A 24,137-nucleotide genomic window follows, 5' to 3' on the forward strand; every position below is an offset into this window, starting at 1 on the left:
TTGATGCTTTAAATCATGTACCATTTTGCAGGCTCTGTCAACTCTGAAGAGTGAATTCTTCATTTTTCTACACTTGAAAAATTCAGGGAAAAAAAGTCACAGATGTTAAAATCATAGCTTTATGAAGATGCCCATTGATATATGGTAGATTTAGATTACTTTTAACATCAAACGTTCAAGAAAAAATTTAATAAAATAAGGAATCCATCAATGCCCCACACACTTGGCTCCCTTGATGCAAGAGGTGTGTGCCTGACAGACTGGCGGAAAAACAAAACTACATAAATGCTGTCCTTTTATTACAGCAGTAAGAGAACTTGGCTATTTAAAGTAATCTTCTAATGATGCCATCTGTCAATAAAAGCTTTATTGTCATATGAAAAAAATGAATGCATTTAGGCCATAATATAATTTGGGGTCTTTTAGCAGATAATACTGGGGTTTGTAAAATGTAAGTACCCAAAGCAAAACAAACCCCCAAACCATACATATAATTGGTAATACAACACAAACATCACAGTGCAAAATTATCTTTTGAGAACAAATTCATCTTAATTATCATTACATAATGTATTTGCACTGAAACATGGGGCTATATAACAAAGCACCCCCCCATACATTAGAAATAGGGGTCTAGCTCTCTCATCACGACTGTTTTGAGACATTTTGAAAGAATATATTAATGGAGATCATTACACTACTCCAATTCCTTCTTTTAAACAACCTAGAATTCTTTAAGAGAATCTAAAAAGTATAGATTCCTTTCAGGGCCCTTTCATCTGGTTGTTTTTAGCCTTCACTCTCCCCTTGTATATCATCTACCCTTGTACATCATCTAAGAGCTTCCCCCAAAAGTGTATGTGTCGGGGAAATAGACTTCAACTGGGGGCTCAGCCTAGAACCAGACACTGAGGTTTTCCACCCCATGAGGCTGGATTCGAAGGATGTCATACACGTGTGAGTCCCAGGATCTGGCGTGTTCCCCCAAAGATGTGACAGATGTGTCCACCTTTGGCTACATCTCTTGTGAATATCATGGCTATGACTGAGAACCATTCCCACTCACGTAATGAGGGTTCTTTCCCCCAGAGCCTCTTGGAACAAGCTTAACCCTCATCCAGAACATCTAAATGCATATCTGAAATGACCAGTGTGGTTTTCCCTGGAATCGCTATCATCTCTCTAATATAAGGAGCTCAATCACTGCATCCTGGGTGTCAGGGAGGGGCATTGTAACCCCACGGTTATGTACATGGACTCTAAAGCCTGAGGGTCTGAGTTTCCATCCCAGCCGTGCTTCTTCAAAACATGTGAGCTCCAACACGTTATCTAACCTCTATGGACTCATTTTCCTCATATGTAAAAGGAGGGTAATAAATGACAGCAACATCAGCAGCTTGCTGTGAGAACTCAATGAGGTAACATTCGTAACGTGCTTCGGACAGAGCGAGGCACATAGTACGCACTGAAACAACATCAGCTATGAAATATTCCTAGAGGCCAATGTCGGCGTCTGGGAATGGCTGTGTGCTATTTTACACGTCTATAAAACACCATGTGTATTTACAAATCCATTCGTAGGGAAACACACAGCTACGCCTCTTCTAGGCATGAGATTTTTAGCTACATTGGGCCTCTCTCGATAAATTGACATCTCATACTCATTTGTTTTTCAACTGGGAAAATTGAGAATGTGATCTTTGGAGCAGAAATACATATATATTTAATTTATAATAAATCAGTTAAGCTCAGAAAATGCAACACAGTGAAACATCTAGAAAACTTAGAGGAAGGAGGAAAAAAATGCAAAACCTGTAAGGAGAAAGATTTTCCATGATCATCCTAAGAACAACAACAACAAAAACAAAAACAGGCTGTAGAAGTGTGATTTGGAAAGGTTTCAGCACTCTAAAAAGGCCCAAATTTAATTTCTTCCAATAATAATGAACTAAAGAAACATTCACTTTATAGGTGTCAGTGAATTAAAGAGCACTTTCTCACTGTTGGGAATACGAGCCCCCGTGTACGCATTAAGGGGATTGGTCCCAGGTTAGGGGAGATTTATGCTCGGACCGTCCAGTAAGATAAATTATTTCATGCTTGTCCATCCACTTCTGACCGGCCATAACAGGCTGCTTTTCTTTAACCCCTGCTTTCAACAAGATAGGATACAGTCATACACACATCCAAAGGAATCCTTTGAAAACATATGGTTTGCTTTCAGAAAGTCCTAAAATTCACAGCCAGCGTATACTAAACAAGATCCTATAACATTCTTGCTTTGCATCACCTGAAAATAGACATTCACATGATGTTAATGGGTTATTTTCTGTTACCTGACCAAACAGAGGCGAGAACAGAATTCCTATGCTTCTGCCCTTAGCTTGTGGAAAGACAAGCTCCTGGGGACTGCTTCAGCCAAAATGGTTCAGCTCGCATCTGTGCAGAGAGCCTTCAAATGCCACCCATCCTAATTGTTAATACAGAAGAAAGGCCTTACATGCGGTCCTACTATTTAATAAATCCTTGGCTTAAGACCCAGCTTTAAACCACCACGAAACTGCTCTGCCTGTGTAATCCCAACGCAAGTGGAGGAAGCGCACACAAATTAGCACGCCAATGAATCAAGTCCAGACACAGCACGCTGTCCCCAGGAGACCATAGGAGACAATCCCTGTGTCCCGCCAATGACAAATATGGTGCTCTCGAGAGTGGAGCAAGGGAGAGAAGAAGCCGGACCTCAGGGTCACTCACAGCCTCCCTTCCTCTCTCTCTCTGGCCCAGCTCACCTGAGGATTCAACACTTTGCAGAAGGACAACCCTTAATGGAGCCCCACAGAGTTGGGGACACAGCAGTACACCAATGGGGGTGTATAGGCATGGAATTGCCACTTGGGACTCCAAGGCAGCTTACTTAAGTCTGTAGGCAAGATCCATGAGAGCAAAATGTTGTCCAAAGAAATGAAGGCTTGGCTACCCATAATCCTATTAAAGAACAATAAGGGAGACTAATATATACATATATATATATATATATATATATATATATATTATTACTAATATACGTATAATTACATATATATGTATACATGTATATATATTATATATTACTAATATATTATTGCTAATATATACTAATATATATAATACATATTATTACTAATATGCATATATAATTACATATATATGTATGTATATATGTATACATACATATTATTTTACTCTAAGAATGCATTTTCCTTATATGCTCTTGCTTTAAGAGCAGAAATGATTCTGGAATGACCCATTGTGATAGTAGTAACAAAAATGTTGTCTAATTAAATCACACTTCAACAGCTTAGCGAGAGGAGATACCCACCCCTCTATAGCTGCAGTACATCTGAGCTCTACCAATGGCTGGTCAAGGTAAATGGGAGATGAACGCAGAGTTTCCAATTAAAACTGAGAACTAAATGTGTTTATGTTAGCACTCACTCTTCATTCCAGTACCTTCAGGACAACCGAGAGAGAGAGAGAGAGAGAGAGAGAGAGAGAGAGAGAGAGAGAGAGAGAGAGCGCGCGCTTATACATGCATCATTCCTAACTGACTCGGCATTTTCCAATGGTGCCCAATGGAAAATGTCCCCCACACAGTGGGGCCTCCCACAGACTCATGGAGCCATGTGTCCTTGCAAAATCGCATCTTGGCGAACCAGCAAGTGAAGAGCCTTCATCGTCTGTTCTGTGGGCCTCCGAGACTTGAAAGGACAACGTGGTGGCCCGGGTCTGCTAGCCTGGCAGAGGGAACAGGCAGTGCAGTAGGGGCCCCACCCCCAAAGCCCCCTTCCCATTTAGAAGCCCCCCCCCATATTAGACAACCTCCTTCTATTCATTTGTTGTAATCTTTGCTCAGATCAGGCCAGCAGTCCATTAATCACTTCTGTCATTCCACTACATAACCCAGTGCAACAGATCTGTTTTCCTAAAAATGCCCAGTGCCAAAATCTAAGCTCAAGCGAAGGAAATCCTCTCCTCCTGGCAGGGGTTGGGGTACTGACTGGAAGAAGCCACCAATTGTGTTGACTTTCCATTTTTGCCCAGAATCACACAGAACATTCTGTGGAAAGTCTTTAAGAGAATTCAGGTAGGACGCTGAAGAAAAACCCGACACATGAAGAAGCCCCCAGCGGAGGAGAATGTGAGAAAGGGAAGTGGGAGAAAAAATGCCAAGAGAAAGACAGATATGGACTCATAAAATCCTTATGAATGTTTTCATTAAGGCCAGTTCTTTTAGCAACTTCAGACCAAAGACAAAGTATATTAAAGGTCAAGGCCACAGCCATCACAGGCCCTGGACATCCTGAAGCAATGAAAACCTAAAATTAACTAGACCAAACAGAATGCTCTCAAGTGACGAGAGGAAAACAACCTTGTAAGGACCACATACACTTACTCCATGCGGTGGGAGCCACAAAGGTGGGAGTGACCTTGAACTCACTGACATCTTGGGTGAATTTACTTATTGTTTTTAATGAGGGGACGTCTTTGGGATGAGAAAGAGCATTGACAATAGAAACCGGGAGACAGAAGGCCTATGATCATGACAGACCACTCACACGTCACAGCAGGCCCTATTGTGATCTTTTGAACGGGACAAAAAAATTAAGAGCATCATACAAAATGTCTAAGATTAGCAGTTGAGAGACTTGGTTTCTCCTCCCACGTCTGATCGGGGCAAGTCCTTTACAAATGAGAGAGAATGCCCAGAGATGTAAAGTGAGGGCATTGTGCCAACTTTCAGGTCCGTCCAAGAGTCTTGGTGTTAAGATCTCTGGAAGCTCTGAGACTTCTGGGATTTCATAATGCCCGTGACGATGGGGCCACAGTATCAGTGAGAAATCAGTGTATTTCATGTATATTAGTGGTTGTCCTTTGTGGTGTTGAGTCAGTTACGTCTAATAATCAGTTATGTCTCAAGTAGTACGATAATGAATAAACGTTTTTTATATCAAAGTTGGTGAATGGTTTACTTCAAACACAAATTAGAGCAATTCTGTCTTAATTTAGTCATTATTTTTTAACTGCCATTTTTTGAAAAGCACTGGCATTCATTGAAACAGAGGAAAGAAATATACAATATGTGGAAACTATGCAGACACGGTTATAACACCACCATAGAAACATTTAAAATTCTGTAGAACATTGGCTCTCTTAAACTTGCCAAGAGATAGTATATGGGTAAGATTTGGGCAATTTAAGGGACTCCCAAGGGTAAATCTGACTAAAGGACTATCTTAGAATGATCTCTCCTACATAATCACCTACGCCATCATATCGCTTAGAAAGATGAATGGGTACCATTTATGATTTCAAGTTTCCTTAGGGGTGTGAACTTCAGCCAGGCTGAATGCGTATCATTCTGCTTCAGGTCAGTAAATGAAAACCCATCTGCATTTGCATTTAGGACTCAACAGCAAATAATTTGAACATAGAAAAGGCAGCTTACCACGAATGCTATTGCGCTTCTCAACGTGGATTCCCACTGGAAGCAGCTTTTAAGGAACTGTATTGTATTCCATATCGCCATGGTGATTCTTTTCACACGGTCTACATCTCTTGATAAGATCTGATTAAAAAAGAAAAAAGAAAAACAGGGAACGAGGTATGAATACTCCAAATATTCTCTTTAGATCCGGCATCTTGGCCATTTAAATTGTATTGTGTATCGCGGCCAATCAAAAAAAAAAAAAGGAAACGTCCTTCTACTTTTTTCTAAAATTCTTTTTAAAATATGATGAGCCACAGAAGAAAAGAAAATTCAATGCATCTTATAGCTCCTTTAATGGAGAATACCTTGCTTAAATAATATTCATCACAAAACTGAGCTGGCAAAAGCTACAGAAGCCAGGTACTTGGGGGGGGGGGGGGGGCGGTGCATGTGTGTGTATGTAAATGTGTGTGTGTGTGTGTGTGTGTGTGTGTGTGTGTGTGTGTGTGTTTGAGAGAGAGACAGAAAAAAACAGAGAGACAGAGAACTCTGGGAATAAGCATCTATCTTGTTTAGTTTAAAAAGAAACGGATAGATTGATGAGAAATGGACAAGTATTCTAAGTCATCAAGTACAGGAGAACAAGTCTACAGGAAAGTATAGTTCTGGGAAGGGAATCCAGTTCTCCCACCTCCTAGCTGTGTGACCTGGGGTCAGTTTCTTAACCTCTCTCTCATACAATGGAATTGACATTAATAGTAACCTAGCATAAAGGGCTTAGAATAGCTCCTGCTACATAGTAAATGCTTATAAGTATTTGCAGCAGAAGCACCAGTTTCAATTTTATGAAAATGTGGGGATACCTAGTGGTGAGAGGCACGTGGGCAGGACCCTAACACACCCCAGGATCTCAGCCCCAAATCCCCCAAAGCCACCCCATGTGGAGGTCCATGTTTGGTAAAGGAAATGTCTTTTCTCCCAGTTGTAGGCAGATTCATTTCAATTTGTTTGCAAAGCAGCTACCCCACCTACCTCAACCCAGGTTTTAACTTTCAAGTAAACAGAGCGAAAGGCAGTAATCATAATAAAAAAATAAGAGGTTTACTCGGATTACACAAGACAAATATTACACTCAATGTTATGGCAGACCAAAGCAAAACATTTGGATGCCCCCCCCACCCCCCTCAGAAGACATTTAAGGCCTGTCCCAAGTATGCCCAGTTCATGGGAAACAAAAGGATGATAAGATCCCTTTATAGTTATCGGCTTTGTGTCATCCACAGCTGCTCACCCCACAGGAAGTGGTGGAAGTAATAAACACTTTCCAAAGGGGACACTTTGTTCTCAGTTACACAACTGAAGAGGGACAATAGGTCCAGAGTGAAATCCTGAACTGTGTCTGAACAGGACAGGGAGGTACACTGAAAAGAAATGTAAAGGTCATGTTAAAAAAAAAAAAAAGAAGAAAAAAAAAAAAAGAAAAATGTCCCCTGTTGGGCCCAGTGCTTCACTTTCGGTTGAACTAAGGAAAGAGGAATTCAGGGTAACAGGCAGAGGCAGGGACAGGTAATTCAAAATGAGGCAAAATGCCAACACACCCCAAATTTAGACCCTACAAAAGGAGTAGGGGCAGCCATGGGGACATCCGAGGCTAGGAGTCGCTGAAGGCCCACTGAGTTCATTTCTTTGTGAGCTTCATGGGCAGAATACCTCCCCGAAACTTCGAAAGACGGAGACAAAAATGTCTGTGATGAAAGGAGGGTAGGCAGGGCAAACAAAGCCAGCGGAATGTTTACGGAGGCTTGACGCCAGGAATTTTTGTTTATAGGATGATTCAGGACACGGATGGAGGGCTGACGCCTTGTGTTTCACCCAGCAGATAGGGTTTAAGTCTTTCCCTTCTTACCAAGGTTTAAGTCTTTCTCTTCTTACTGAGCTGACTGAAGTCCTTGTTTGGGGAGAGAAGGTAAGACGAGGAGAAAGGAGTGGAGAGGTGGGGATTGAAAACAATAGAGAGAAGAGAGACGGAGAGGGGAGAGAGGGAGAGGGAGAGGGAGAGAGAGAGAGAGAGAGAGAGAGAGAGAGAGAGAGAGAGAGACAGAGAGAGACAGAGACAGAGAGAGACAGAGAGACAGAGAGACAGAGAGAGAGACAGAAGGAAGAAGGAGGAGGAGGAGAGAGAGAAAAAGAGGGAATGAAGGAAGTAAGCAAGTAAGGGCAACAGTACTTGAGGTACTGGATGCTGAGTGTGCATCAAAGCCAGTTTACCGTTGGGACCCACCTTTTTGGACAGCTTGCGGCTGTCTTCTACAAAGCGCTTTTCTCTAGGAGTGAAGGCTCGAATACTGGCTTTGACCTAGAAAGACATCATTGTTAAAAATTGCAGCATTTCTACAGACTTCATTCTTCTTTTCTTTTCTTTTTTTAATATTCGATTTATTGGGGTGACATTGGTTAGTAAAATTACATAGGTTTCAAGTCATTTTCATCTGTATATCACATCATCTGTATATCACACTATGTACTCACCACCCAGAGTCAGTTCTGCTTCCATCACCATATATTTGACCCCCTTTACCCTCTTCTACCACCACCCTCCCCCTTTACCCTTTGGTAACCACTAAACTATTGTCTGTGTCTATGAGCTCTTGTTTGTCTGTCTTGCTCTTTTGTTGCTCTCAGTCTTATATCCCACATCTGAGGTCCTTGACTTTTTTCTTCTTAATGACCAGGGAGAATGGAGAAACCAATAATTCTGACCCCCAAAGCCTTTTGCAGGAAGCAGAAGAACGGGGGGCTGCCCCTGAGCTCTGCGTGTGTTTGTGGGGATCAAGTCATGAGCATCACGTCCCTGGAGTGAGTCAGACTGGATCTGGGGGACTCAGAATGCTTGCAAATCAACGGAGGTATTTTAAACCACTGCAGAGACTGGGTTCTCACACCAAAGTCTCTGAAAATAAAACTTCCCTTCACATCAAGGTTTTGAACAACACTTTCACCAAGGAAACCCTACAGGAAAACATTGGCTTCCAACTCATAAAAACATCTTTTCCACAGAGAATCTCATTTCTTCTCCATGAGGAGGCAAAATAAGTTGATGAGTCATTGTAGCCCCACTGTGTTGGGAATAAACTGAGCTCAGAGGCATACAATGATTTGTCCTCATCAACACACTGAGGAAAACATCAAAGAATAAAATTCAAGTCCTTCTCTGTCAGCCGGGCATCTGGAAGAATCACTTAATTAACATATATTCCTATTGTAGGCTTTTCCTCTAAAACTTAGGTTTCCCTATATGCATAGTATATACACGTGTGTTTGCCAGAAGAAAATGAAAAAGGAAGGATGGTCTGAGGTACAACATGCGCGTAAGATTTCCTTGAAGAAAAAGGGAAAGAAATGGGGGAAAAGAGGAAGTAACAACAGACCCCATCCTGGAGACGGTGCCCAGAGTTCCAGCATTAGTGGAAATAAAATAGAACACTTCCCTGCCGTTGATTGTTTCAATGATGTCTTAAAGAAACTAAGAAGCAGTATCGCAAAGGAATGACTGCAGAGTCAGAAAGATTGGGAACTGGATTTGGACTTGCTCATTTATTAGCAAACCGGCTCTCCTGTTTAATTCCACTTGCGCGTGATAAAAATGGCATGAATGACACCTGTTTGCCAGGTTTCTTGTGATGATTAAATGGAATAATGTGAGAGCCTGGTACGCTGTAGGTGGCCAATAAATGGCAGTCACTCTGATGCTTACTGTAACAGCTCATTCTTTTATACACCAACTGGATTAACCTGTGCTCTCCTTTCCCTTTCTAGAACCTACCACTGATACCAGGCCATGGGTCACTCGCCTGTAGGTTAGGAACACCTGTTTATAAGAATTGCTCGCCAAGAATCAACTGTGCCAATTCCCAAACCTGTTGATGCCAGTTTTACCTATTATTGTGATGCTATATTTACTTGATCATGACATAAATCACTGAGATACAAGGAGGGACCAAACGAGTTGAAATTTATGTTGCTCTAGAAGGCCCTGGTAAAGATCAGTCACGAAAAAGATACAGTGATTGAGGTAAAGATTTTATGGAAAAACAATCTGGAAAAATTCTAGATTCAGACTGTTCTGTGAATATCTTTAAAGCATATCTCCACTTTAATTAAAGAAACCAAAAGTAGAAATTATTGTAGATGTTATGGGTACATTTAGGCAAGCAACATTAAGTTTTAGAACTAAAAATAATAAATCCATGCTAAAAAAAAAAGAAGAAGGGTTTTAGGCCCACAACCTCAAATTGGCAAATGAATGTATATTTGCATATTTTACATTTAACTAAAGACTGAAAATACATTAAAGAAAATTTCCTCCTTTAACAGAGTTTCCAATGGAGTTTAAGTTTTTGTTCTGACAGTGTCAGATACCAGGATATCAACTGTAATAATTAAATACCACAGTCAGAGGCTTGAAAATATCTGTCCTACAGCCAACGGTTGCCTTGGAAGATTACAGGTAACAAAGCTAAAAACTTAATTTTCTCTTTAATTTTTAATTTTCTCTTTGGACATTTAAATTTATTGAGATAAACACCATCAATTCCAGTGGCTGAATAGGATAAACACCAGTTGAAAACTGGAGTTTCTAGCACTGATTTTTTTTTTTTGGCTGAGTTTTAAAACACTGTTCCCTTCTCTCTCTCTCTCCCTCTCTCTCTCATCCTTCTTCTTTTCCCTCCTCCCCCCTCCCTCCCTCTCTCTCTCTCCAATAATTCTGAAACATTTTACATTGATTTGAGTCTCTCCAGGATGGTCACCATTCACTTGAGGTACAGAGAGGCTGGGGGGTACGGCCCAGTTAGACTTACCGGATTATAAATGAGGTCCATCTCCAAGTAAATAACTCCTTTAAAAGCTTGTTCTAAATCTTTATTCTTCAATACATAACAATTTGTTTGTCCATCTTGAATCTGTCATAAGCAGTAGATAAAATAGGTTTAAACGAAACCAAACCGGCAGAGCTAAGAATGTAGAACGCACATATAGGTGAAGCAAATATTAAATCATAAATCAACTTTTAATTCTAGAGCGCTGTTATAACTGTCAAGCAGATACAGTTACAATTACCAGGCTGAAGCTAATGTTTTAATGGAAAACTAGTGGTGCAAATTATTCCTAAGCCTGCATGGGTTTTCCTTCAAAAACCCCAGAGGTGATACATTTTTTATTTATTAAAAGATGATATTCTACAAAATCCCTGGCCAGTACTCAAGATTGCCAAGGTCATGGGAAAAAAGAAATACTTGGCAAGTGTCACAAATCAGAAGGCTAAGGAGAAAAGATGATTAAATGCAAAAAGGGCATTAGTGGAAAAGCTGGTGAAATTAAAATCAAGACCAGACTTTAGTTACTAGCAATGTAGTATGTCAGTTTTTCAGTTTTGACAAATGTATCATAGCAATGTGAGATATTAACATTCGAAGACCCTTAGTTGAGGGGTATATGGGAACTCTGTATTATCTTTACAACTTTTCCGTAAATCTAACATTATTCCAAAATCAAAAGGTTATGAAACTATTTTAAGAAACGAAGAAAGGAACCAATTTTAATAAAATAATCAGTGTCTCATAGCCACGGGGAAATGCAAATTACACAAACTGAGGTTTGAAATCCAAAAACATTCAAAACGCATCAAGTGGTGACAAACCTTCCAAACAAACAAGTCCCCCTAATATCCTCTCGGCCAGCATGTCACATTAATTCCATATACTAATCTAGCTGGGGACCTCAGCATGAAAGGCATCTAAGAAAAATGTTTCCTGTATCATTTTGGAAACATCTTGGCTCCCGTTAAAGCATTATCTTTTCAGAGTTGATGTCAGCAACGCTTTATTCGACAAAGGAGTGATCTATGTATTCACCTTCTGCCTTAGGAGGCATACCTGTTACCTCCAAAAGGACATCAGCAAAATTTGAGCGGACCCAAAGCTCCATTCGGGATTGTAATGATCAAGGATTGGAAATAACAGAGGAAATTTGAGGCCATGAAATTTGAGCCATATTTTAAATGACTATTGCTGTCACTACAAGCATTCAACTCAAGTGTTCTTATAAACAGTGGTGGAAATGAGTTGAATAAGTCACAGGAGGAAACAGAACCATTCTCCTTTACAAGGGAGAGGTCACCTTCCTTCCCAAAGCCACCCCACCTCTCTCAATTGAATAGGTTTTAAACAGAAAGATGGTTTTCCTGGCCAGTGGCTAAAAGGAAGAGGCTGCCCCATAAAGACCTGGTTTCCTTCCGAAACGGTGTCCAAACAGGATTCTGGGCTTCCTCTTTTATCCACTGTCTCACTTAATAAATTGTGGGTGTTAAAGTTGAAAGAAATAAATACAAAAACATCATGACAATTTGCCAACCTGACTTTCGTCCAATTTAGCTTTGCTGCAACCCTCAGGCATTGTACTGTTATCGTAAAATTTCCATGATTTCTTAAGGGTTAGGGAAGGTCAATAGAAGAACAAGAAGTATCAGTATAAAAAGAAATATTTTATAGTCAAAGAAGTTTTGTAGTTTTTTGTTTTGTTTTGTTTTTAATTTGGTAAATGATTTCCTTTTTCTCAATGTCCTAGTATTGTGTCAGCAAAACACAGAACCCACTCAGAGATATTAAAGCAGTGATTACAGACAAAAATATAATTGAGGCTATTCATGTTTAGTACTTTAATATACTGTTATCTTAAAATATATAAATCACAAGTTTAAAAACTTGTAAAAAGTTTGAAAAAGGACCAAAAAAAAATTCAGAGCAGACTCTACACACATTTCATCTTCGAGTTTGAGAAAGTCACTTCAATTAAGACCTATGTTTAGCTTGAGATCTGTCCATTAAGGCAAAAATAAATGGCAGTCTTCAGTTTATGACAAAAGGGGGTCTCTAAATTCATTGGGAGAGTCTTGCTGGGCTGACATCTGGGAGGATTTCATTTCACTGGAATAAAGGGTCTTTGGATAAAATAATAGATATTGTCTTTAACTGCAGGGTTGCCAGAAAACTCTTCACACTGACCTGACACACACCTTTGCACACCAGCTTTTTCATAGGTGAAGACCACAAATATTAAGCAATAATTTGGGGAAAACATCTCTGCTGGACAGTAGTACAGATTTAATCTAGGAAAACAACTTCCACAATCAGAGAAATGGGTCTTTTCATGTCCCTTTATATTATTTTCAGAAACAAGTGATATACCAGAAAGACTTCATTCTGCTAACAGTTAATTCCTGGTTAATTCCGCCAGTGAATGAAAGAGAGCAGGGAGTCTCCTTCTCAGTAATGATTCAGGATTTTGGAGCCAGAGGACAAGTTACAGAGAAGATAGTCTCCTTTAGATATGAATCTGACCTGAAATCATCTTTAAACTATTCAAACTTTTCTTGAATTTTAAATCTGATTAAACAAGCTTTAAGTAAATATGAAGAACTTTTTAAAAGTTGGATGATAAAACTTTTTGAGTCAAAGAGACACTGTATTCATTATATTAGAGAACTACTTTTAATCAGCATGTAACAGGGGTTGGTGTGTGGAACAGAGGACAAATCTTTTTCTTACCTGGAACTCCTTTTAAAGAATTATTATTATTATGTTTTACTATAAAGTTCTTCAATGTGATGAGTTACCAACAGATTCAATAGCTAAGTTAACCATAATCCGTATGAAGATATAAAACCACCAGGTGGCTCAGGGAGGAAAGATACACATTTAAGATCAAAATCCAAACTGAAGAGTCCTATTGATTTCTTCAGTTTGACCTTCATTTAAAAATAAAAATGGAGAAGACTGGGGTGTAAACAAGCATTATGCAGTCAGACGCTTTTTATTTCACGCAAAGCAGGAAATACTACAATGTGACACTACCACAATATACCAGTTGGTCCCAGGTGGTGCATATACAAAGTGACCCTCCAGTGACATATGATGTGGACAGACATGAGGCTGGAGAAGAGGCAAAATACTCTTTACTTGCTAGCGATTCCCATTCACGTCCCCCCTTGGAATCGGGCCTATTTCCAATGGCATGAGTTACAAAGAGCGTGAGAGATTAAAATGTCCACAAGGTCACAGTTGACTGACACAAAGGCAAGCACCAGACAGTAGAGGCAGCATGGAATCCATTCCCACAGACCCTCTCCACTTTCACTGCACTTCCTCTTTCTGCCAAGCAATCCAGCTCACCCACTGCCTGAACCCTAAACCCAGCTCTAAACTCCGGAGATGGCAGAAAACCTTGATGTCCCCAGCATTTATTTCTTATCAACCCTCTCCCTATGATAAACGCTGTCTTTACAAAAGTCACATATATTAATTGGAAGAATTGTGTAAAATTTACAAAAGTGATTTTAAAAACCCACAATGTTTTACAATAGTACATTTTAAAACAAACACACATCTCTTGTTTTAAAGGCATAGCTGTATTTATTTATCTTATAAAACTAAGATCAGAGTGTATTGGGTAAAAGTTGGGCCTCTAGAGGCAGATTGAACAGAGTTTAAATTCTGGCTCTGCTCAGACTGGCTGGATAACTTTGGATAAGTTACAAAATTCCTCTGTTCTTCAGATTCCTAATCTATAAAATGTGAATAAAAATTAAAATGAATATGCATGTCAGAGGTTGTGAAATAATTAGTTAAAACAGTAAGAATGGTGACAAGTACATAGAAATTCTTCACCACATCTGGTTTTTAGTCTTATTTTAATTTGTAGACTTTTTAATCACGTATCTTTTGAGTTTGAAAAATGAATGGGAAACATTCCCCAATGTCATAATTGATTTTTCTACATTATTTAGAATGGTTCTTTACTTAGGAATTTCTATAACTAACCAATCCTCACTGTAACTCACTAAGATTGTTTCTAATTTTTAACAACTATAAACACCATAACGATTTTATACATAGATATCTTTGTGCATCCATGATGCATTCCTAAAAATAAATTCCTAGAGGTGGAATCTGCTTTTATGGTTTTGTCCTCCTAAAGTGCTGTATTAATTTATACTCCTAGCCTCAGTGAAAAAGCCTGTCCATTTCCTAACAACTTTGCCAACCATAGGCGTTTTCATTTAATATACAGCAATTTCATAGGAATAAAATGGTCTCAGGTTATTTTAATATGTGCCTTTTTATAACTAATGAGACTGAACATTTTCTTTCATATGTTTATTAACAGTGGGCCCTGGTGGGACTGTGGAAACAGACAGACTTAGATTCAATTCCCATCTCTGGCATTTAGCATCTGCGTGACCATGGGTAATTACTCTCTCTCTCAGTTACCTATCCAAAATAGATACCTAGAATATACGTGTTCAAAGATATGTGTATATTAAATTTTAATCCATTTTATCAAGGTGTCTTCTCCAAGCCTTATTCCAAGTCATGCTCCCTCCAAGAGTGTTTAAGGGACTCCTTTTTCTTCACTGAATCATCACTGCGAATGAAAAATCTTTACGATATTTCTTAATCGGATTGCTTAAACTAATTTGATAATTTAAGTTACTAAAACAATGGTCATGAAGATGACAGCTTACGCTGTAAGTGCTTACTGTGTGCTATACTGTGATCACTTTACATTTGTCAAACCATTTAAATCTTCACCACAGACCTCCAATGAAGATATTATGATAATTACCTTCATTTTATCAAGAAGGAAACAGAAACAGAGAGGTTAAGTAACTTATCAAAAATCACATAGCCAGTTAGGGGAGAAGACTGTGCCAGCTCACGTGGTCTGGTTTTATCTTCTGCACTCTTAACAATAATCATGGTTGACTAAAGCACGGGCCACTCATATACTCATTAGTTTAGCTATTCTGATTTCTACCTCTTTAAATTTTCTGCTAGCTTGATTTGTCTTTATTGATTAAAAAAAACCTTTTATGTTAGTGGTATTATCCATTTATTTTGATGCTGCAAGTATTTCTTACAAATTAATATAGAATTTCCTTTTTATTAAATCTATACTTTTGATATCAGGGAAGAAATTCATTTATTTTCCATTTCTTTTCATATTCTTAACAAATTTCAATAATGTAAGAATTGCCTATACCTTTAAAGTTTCAAAAAATTTAAACAATTTGGATCTGCTATTTTCTTATTTGGGGGAGGGAGGGACAGAAGGAGAAAGTGGTGGAATTATTTGATACATTTTCCTGATATTTCCATACTTATTTTCAACAAACAATGCATTCAACACCTAACATTTAAGTTCCTCCAATTATATTCTTTAAGATTATTTCCTTGCTGGTTTTGATACATTAATTTCTCTGAATGGGGAGATGTGTTATGTTTATAGTTAACTTTGGGAGACTTCTTACCTTTACAACAGCCAAGTTCTCCAAAGGTATGTTTCTATATTTATTTAAGTTTTCATTCATACTCCTCAGTAAAATTTGTGTTCTTCATAGCAATTCCTGTATTTCTTGCTCCATCATTCTTAATAGTGTATGCTTTTTTCTCTTTTTTTCATTAGCCTCGTAAATAATATGCCTGTTTAAATGCTTTTAACAAAACTAATACTTGGATTTATCAAAAATACTGTTTACATATTTTTCTAAGTTATTGCTCACTTTTTATCTTCCTCAGTTCCTAATTTTCTTAGTTTCATTTTATCTAATTTTAGTTCCTCCTATTGAGATGTTTAATTGATTTTCAACCTTTGTTGTTTAATTGTAAAAACATTCAAGGTAAGGATTTCCTCTGAATAATACCTTTGGCCCATATCCACACTTTTTATGTATACTACTTCATTGTTCATTTCTATAATCGCAGTTTTGGTATCTACATTAGCACATGGGCGGGTTTTTTTTCAACAAGTGTTTTGACACTTGTTTCATTTTTGCTGTTATTTACAGTACTGTGATCATAGTACAGTTTCTGCCTTTTGGGAATCTACTGAGGCATTTTGGACCCCCAATATGGTTACTATTTTAAAATGTAAAATGGGTATTTGAACAGAAATATTTTATATATTTGCATTTGTGTATACACACCTATCCATTATCAAGCTCATTGCTTGTTCTCTGAAGTTTGAGAACCATCACTTTAGTACACCTAAAATTCCACTGAGAACTTGCTTTTAAACAGGGAGATTGCAGGGTCTCATCCCCAGAAATTTAGCACTTGTGGGATGGTGTGCATGGCCTTTCACTATTAACAGACACTTTGTAGGAGCTGGACTTGCAAACAATTGGACTTTCAAGAAACATCACTTCACAGCCTTAACTTATTTTTTGCTTCTGATGTTTTGAAAGATGGATAGATCCTATATATTATCATTTGGAGGTTCTAATTTTGTATTTTTTTCCTTGTTTTTCAAATATTTTTAATATATACATACATTTCTATGGGAAATTGTTCACATAAAAGGCTAATGTTTGTTATAACCTGATTGATAATTAAATTGGCTCTTTGAACACATAAAAATAACCTCCTCTGTATGTTTCTGACTTAACTTTCATGTACATGTATGTGCGATACTTTTGCTCTTTGACTCATTCTAAGAGGTTTTCCCATTTAATAGGAAAGTTTAACCCATTCGACATTTACCATCATGTGTGATTTGCTCAGATTCATACGTGTCATCTTCTTGTTACAGGGCACGACAGGAATCTGACTAGTAATTGTTGACCCTGTCCATCTTTACCAATACTATCCACCCTATATACTACATGAGGTTCATGATAATTCTAGCATATCAAAGTGGTTTTCAGGAATATAGAGAACTGTGCCTTATTTTACCTTTCTTTATTTACTTCAATGGACATTCTGGACCAGCATTAGGCAGGGAGGAGAGCTGAACGTTTGTGTTCAAAAATCACCATTTTAGCCCTGCATTGGGACGACTTTTAATTTTTTTAAATTTAGTTATACATTCATAAATGTTAATTAATACAAAGTAAAATATCAATATTATTTATTTTTATGGCCAGGTTTTTGGCGTGAACCTGAAAAATGTGATTGTGTAAGTGTGCCCATTATAATGTGCAAATCTCCTCACAGGTGAAACCTGGGCAAATACTTAATGGGAAATGCAAATGAAGATTTGCATGGACATTGATTTGGTACAAGCAATTACAGAAAATTTGTCCCATAAAACTAATTAAGTGAGGCTGTTATTGTGCACGTGGAATCACAGAGAAAGCAGAGCCCTGTGCTTCTAATTACAGAGTCACACGTTGGTGGGGCCTGTACAAGAAGACTCCAATTTGTTTCGAAATGCAGGACCCCATCAAACTGCGGACGATTTCTTCTTAGACATTAGGAAATAATAATACACAGATACTTTCCTTGTTTTACAGAAGGCTGATTTTCAAAGTCTTCCTCAATCGACCCATTCCATAATTCTGAGAGGCTAAACATATGTTTGAATAAAAAAGAAATGACCCAGATTGATACGAAGAACCCAGCCAGATTGTCAGGACAGAATGAGGGTCATTTAATTGAGGGTAGAAATGTTACATCAATCTATTGAATCATATAATTATTAGGAGATGGTGTCTATACTGGAAATGTTTTAAAACGCTAAAAGGTGCCTACTGTTTTCTGATGCATGTTTAGTATATTACTGATTGAAAGATTTCAGGAATCAAGTGGAAATGGGCAAATATTAGAAGTCTTTAGATTAGAATCCATTCCAATCCCAATTTTTTGATGTTTTCAACCATGTGTAAAAAGGTTGGCATACTTTGTAACCACTTAAAAAAATAACTTCTACAGAAAAGTTGAACAGAAATGAAGTGTCTATGCTTTGGACAACTCACCACCATTCACAGATATACTGAGTTTAGAATATGGATTTTAAACGAGCCAATAGTCAGCCAGCACATTGACCTTGATTAAAAGATATAGTGGATTCAGAACATGCTCTTTATTTTACAGGTTGAAAGGCACTTAGCACATTACCAATTGAAAAAGATTAAAAGTTGAGTAACATTCCACATTTTATACCTAGACATTTTAAAATGTAGTTTGCATTTTCTGTTTAAAAAAAAGAAAACAAAGTATAAATCAAGTTTTAGTTTCTCACATGGTTAAAGAAAAATGTATTCTCACAAGAAATAGTCACACTCTTCTCCAAGAAATGCACTTTTTGTTTTTAAATATAAAATAAGATATAATTGAATACTGTTTCATATCCTATAGATATAATAGTAAAGCACAGATGAATCCGTCTTTATGATTTGCTTTCATATTTAAAAAGCAGTGAAATAAATCTTTCCCCTAAGAGGCACAGAACACAAAATCTAAGGGTTTTTCTCTTTGACGCTTATTTCTGGAGTTTTAACCAATATTCCCTCAATATGGCAGTATAACATCTCCTAAGTGCAGGCTGTGATATAAGATGGCCTTGTTCAAATCCAGCCTCTATATTTATCAGCTACAGGATGCTTTTGGTGCCTCAGTTTCCTCATTTGTAATGGTCATAATAATAAAGCATGCCTCATTAGGTTGTCAGAGAATTAATGATTTAACATATGACCAGTGCACAGCAAAGGGTTTGCTAGTTAAGCATTACTCAATAGATATTAAATTTAAAAAAAAACACCTAGATCTAAATAAATACATTTCATTGATCTAAGGCCCTGACTTAGAGCCTTTGAACTTAAAGATTCCTTGCCTGGAAGAGTTTCCCCAGATATCTACATGGCTTTCTCTCTCACCTCCTTATGTGCTCACACACATGCCCCCTTTTCAGTGAGCCCCCCCACATCGCTGCCAGCTCATGGAAAAATGCCCCCATGCCCCCCACATAAATTCTTGGCGTCCCCTTCTCCTGCTTCACTTTGTACATAACACCTTTCACTATGGAACATACTGTCTACTTTTCCTTTGTTTTTTTGTTCTGTTTTGTTTTGGGTTCATATGCTGCCTCCTATAACCAACAAGTAAGTTCCAAGAGAGGAGATAGCTTTATTGCTGTCATTTTTAGAGTATTACCATCTACAACTATGCCTGGCACGAAGTGGACACTTGATAAATATTGATCAAACACAGGAACGCATATCTGGGAAAAGTCAGGGGGCTAGGCGGGCTGCCTGCATTGAAATCAAGTCTTTCACAAACCATTCGACCTTGTATTAGGTGGGTGCAAAAGTCACTGTGGTTTAATGGGTTAAAAATAATTGCAGAAACTGCAAAGACTTTTGCACCAACCGAGTATTTTCAAGGATGTGGTTTGAAAACTGCATGAATTGAGGTCAGTGGGTCTCCCGTGGGAGTGATTTCCCCCCTCAGGACATATGGCAATGTCTGAAGACATCTCCGACTGTCCCAACAGGTGCGACTGGTGTTCAGTGGGTAGCACCCAGGTATGCTGCTAAACCTCTACAATGTATAGGACAGGCCCCCACCACGAAGGATGCCCCACCCCCAACCTGCAATAATGCTAAAGTTGAGAAACCCTACACCTGAATTAGCCGCAGGTAATGTCTTAGATGTAACTCAACAGCACATAGATATTGTACTAATACAAGGCAGGGAGGGAAGAAAGTCAACTTGTTGGTATTATAAAAAGACCAAATACACACAATTTTGACATGCAAAACAGAGGGAGGATTTTAAAAGATAGAAAGTAATGTTCACCGATCAAGGACAAAAATATTTCTACTAAACATGTATCTAAAAAAAAGGAGGGAATCTATCTATATACACGCGAAAAAGGAAACTGAATTTTAAAGGAGAGCCTTTGCTTCTCATCCTTTTGGACTTCTCTAAAATCAGGCTCCGTGTTCCTGTGACATGTATTCTTTGAAGTATGACTGGCAAAGTTGTAATAAAAAATTTAAAAAAGAGGGAAATCCCAAATTACCATGTCCTCCCTGAGAGTCGGCGTGGTTGCTGATGGCCTGGAGCATTTGGCAGGAGGGAACGACGAAGGAGCAGCTGTACCACCACTCTCTTCGAGTAACATCAGGGATATGAGAACTTGGGGAGAAATTAACCAAGCAATCAAACAGAGAGCGAGACTGAGAGCTGCAGCGTTTTCCCGTCTGCAAACATTACGTGAGCTAGTCTCATCTCGTGGTTAAATTACAGACTGCTCCAGCCATGAAAATGCACTCATAGCCGTGGAACAATAAGTTTTGGGGAAGAAATAAATAAAGCCTTATTGACTAATAAGGCTATAACAACAGCAACCATGATATTAATGGTTAGATGAAAAACTGAAATTCTGTCTGCTAGATGAGTACATTTGGTAAAAACATTCATATCCAATTAAGAGGTGAATTCAGATCCCAACTTTCCTCCGTTGCCCATAAGAGCATTATTTGGTGCTTTCTCCCCTGAATTTTATTGGCTATTTTTCCATTCAGCTCTCAGCTTACTCTGGCATGTTGTCTTGTAGCTGGACTTTGGAAACGGCCCTCTTTTTCCAAGAGATGCTCTCTGCTTTCCGCCACCAAGCAATTTTTGAGACTGAAAACAAACACGGCTACTAAAAACACAAATAGAACTTCGGAGAAAATGATCTTTGGTAGAACTGAGAACAACTGTCCCGTTACCAGCAATTAATCTTTGATGAAATGGGCAGTAAGCAGGTAACAAAGACATGCAAATGTGTTTTTCATTAACAAATGGAAAATCAGTCATAGATATGCACTCCTTGAAACCAAAGAGAAACTGTCATCTTAAAATGGAAAGACTGAGAGTGAACTGAAAGGCTGGCCAAAATGTTACGGTTGGTTCAATCAATATTCGACTGACACAGAGAGAAAATTATGTTACTTCCTATCTGAAAACTACTGAAAATACTGGATAAGGATGAGGAATACAACAGTTGTTTCCTGCTATAGCTGGGAGCCTTTTTCCCCCCAGATTGACAAAGATAAAGTAACTTAAACCATACAAACTTTCCCACTGTAAAATAACTCACAAATTGTGCATTAACAAAAGTAACTTACGGATAGCAAGGGGATGGCAACTTTTCCAAGAAAATCGGGGGGTTTATCTCCATCTTCATCAAACACTGTCACTTCCAACACATCGTGGATATCTTTAACGGGGCTGAACAAGAAACACACCATGTAATATACACAAAAACACATAAGTGAAGGCTGTTCCATGAAGATCTGAAAACACGGTTTCACTAATTAAGTCTGTATGTCCTTAGAGTATAAAACTACCATTTAATTAAATTCCAAAAATTAAATCAAACTGACTATATTCCCAAACCTTCCATCATAAAAGATTTAGTCATCCATCTGGAAAAAAAAAAAATCAACTTTTTTACTATGACATTTTCCACGTCTACGTGCAATCAAGGATAGGAGTCTTAAAGAAACAGGATGAAGAAAGAGAGTGGGAGACAGAAAGAAGAGGGGGAAAGGACAGTGATTTCAAAGTAGATTCCAAGTGAGAAGAGCACAAATAAGATTTTCTTCACTTTAAATTAATGAAGAATTACCTTAAAAAAAAAAAAAAAAAAGTGGTCCAAATCACTATTTGCTGAGATCCAACTAAAGCTTCCTATTATTTAAACATAAAATACCAAAAGGCCCATGCATATTTAGAACCATTTTGTATGTTGACCAGAAGTCAGACATCGGCTACAATGAACATTGGAACCATGGTCATTGCAATGTTTTTGGCCAACAAGAGACTCTTGCATAAAGCAATTTGCAAGGCTGCTTAGTGGAGTTCATCCACTTCTCCTAGAACCTCCGGAACTTTCTACTGGTAACCATCAACACCATTCAAAACAAACCTTATTCTTTTGGTTAGAAGCACAGACAGAGCAGTTCTTTAGCGTTGGGAGGGCAGTGTAGCACCATTTAGTTCACGCAATTTCTACAGGGGCCACCCTTTAATGGTTAGATGCTTCGGAATCTAAAGCCAACTAGGAAATATATCCAGCCTCCAAATTGCCTGAGTTTGAAAGAGTGACAGGGCATTGCTAGGGGACAGGTCATTCAGATTAGCTGGAATACAATGAGCCTTCGGGAGTCTTTGAGGAATAGCAGATAATCTGTATTTTTCCAAAAGATTCTGGCAGAATACAAGCCTTCAGGCATTAAAATAACGCTGTAACACTGAATGTGAGACAGCTCTACAGCTGTAATGTTCTTTAACCCAGGGATGAATTCATCTGGATACATGGAAGCTTCCATCTACTCATGGATTGATTTAGTCACTAAAAGATCTACTTTACAAATGCCTTCTGGAACTTGCTTGCAGTTCCAAAGGGTCTCTTCTATTATTAACACTGAGGTCTATAAAATGAAACGATAAAAGGTTTTCACAAGGAAAAACACAATAAAATTCATTCTTGGCACATAAAAGTGGGCAGCGAGGCCCACTCAAGCACCCCAGCCTGCCCCAAACGTATCAGGGATAATTGGTCTCTAAGTTAAAGCCGCCCCTGGATATTCCAAAGGCTAAATACAGCACTTACAATGTAAAAACTTTGTTCCACGCAGGGTTGAGGGTTTTGTAAATGGTATGTGTCTGAAGTCGGTCATTGCCTAACTCCAACAAGCAAAAGGGATCGCTCTTGCCTGCAAAGAGAACACAGACACTGGTCAGAGACAAACGGATCTCAGAAGTGACAGAGGCCAAGGGAACAAAAGCCATGTGCTTTTATGACAATAAAGCTGTGCTTGCTGAGTGGTGAAGGGGAGCCTCTGTTTCCGGCGAGCCCATGAATCTGAGAAAGGAACGGGAGCCTGCAAGTGTGGGGACTAAACGTGATAAATGGATCGGACCTGACACTCACCCCAGCTGAGGCCTTGAAGACACAGGTCACAAAGGAGCAGGTGTCAACCTGTCATGTGAGAGAGAATCCACTTCTGTGTTTCGTTTGAAAACAGAAGCTCATCTCTGTTTCCTCCCCCCCACCCCCAATTCTCTTTGACTCAATATAGATCACGAGCTTCCTGTCACTGGAAGGCTGTGATAACTTATACGCTTCTGCACGGTTGTGAGAAAAGTGGGGAAAAAAAGTGTAAACCTATCTATGTAGGAGTTAAAACTGCTCTGGGGTGAGTGGCCACCAGTATTTATAATCCTATATATTTACGACACTATGAAAATACCCAGGCCACAGTCTGGGCGCTCATAGCCATCCAGGTGAAAGTATAATTCCATAAAGTTGGTTCGAAGTTTTTATCTGAAAGACATAAAGCTCAACCTTTAACTTTTCCCACCCCACCTCTTCTTTTTCCACCCTACCTTACACGGCCTCCGGAAAAAAATAGAGACATAGATAAATAGAAAAATAAAATAAATAAATAAGGCCAGAAATTCCAAAGCCCAAAGCTGGACCCCCAAAATTACCACGTAAAAGTCCTCTCCCTTTTTGTTGGGTTTGGAAGAAGGACTTAGCATCGGCACTGTCAGGAAAAGAATGGATGGCTCTGTAGTGTCCGCAGGACGACGAGCACACACCGCCTGCCTCTGCAACATACTGGCGAGTGACAAAGCGGTGCGGACTAAGTTAATTGGGGACGTGAAGGATAGATGCTCCTTCAACAAATGGCCAAGGGAACCCAGGCCAGGGCCTAATGCAAACAGTGCTCAGGCCTCCTGACCTACTGGCCCCAGAGTCAGGTCAGTAAACGCATCTAATTCACTTCGTAACCAGAAGCTGTGAGAAACTGCACGTCCACAGAGAGCCTGGCATG

The 24,137-nt window shown here is 38.8% G+C and overlaps 1 protein-coding gene and 1 long non-coding RNA gene across 10 annotated transcripts in view; one reads left to right on the forward strand and one right to left on the reverse strand.

Moving 5' to 3' along the window:
- The window catches only part of MCTP2 (multiple C2 and transmembrane domain containing 2), a 438,899-nt gene that overhangs the window by 41,461 nt on the left and 373,301 nt on the right, over window positions 1-24,137 (reverse strand). For all 9 annotated transcript variants that reach the window (XM_088789331.1, XM_074317382.2, XM_019726683.3 and 6 more), the window contains 5 exons: window positions 22,910-23,012; window positions 21,420-21,522; window positions 10,327-10,428; window positions 7,749-7,823; window positions 5,486-5,605 (listed from right to left, as the gene is read on the reverse strand). In XM_088789331.1, coding sequence (XP_088645457.1) covers window positions 5,486-5,605; window positions 7,749-7,823; window positions 10,327-10,428; window positions 21,420-21,522; window positions 22,910-23,012 — 503 coding nt within the window. The remainder of the gene's footprint in view (window positions 1-5,485; window positions 5,606-7,748; window positions 7,824-10,326; window positions 10,429-21,419; window positions 21,523-22,909; window positions 23,013-24,137) is intronic.
- LOC141568087 (uncharacterized) lies at window positions 7,333-9,214 on the forward strand. Its single transcript, XR_012491095.2, has 2 exons — window positions 7,333-7,433; window positions 8,200-9,214. It is a non-coding gene; the product is annotated as an uncharacterized LOC141568087 (long non-coding RNA).

This window comes from Rhinolophus sinicus, chromosome 13, assembly GCF_057876585.1.
Source record: "Rhinolophus sinicus isolate RSI-liver-muscle chromosome 13, RSI-T2T, whole genome shotgun sequence".
Lineage (NCBI taxonomy): Eukaryota > Metazoa > Chordata > Mammalia > Chiroptera > Rhinolophidae > Rhinolophus > Rhinolophus sinicus.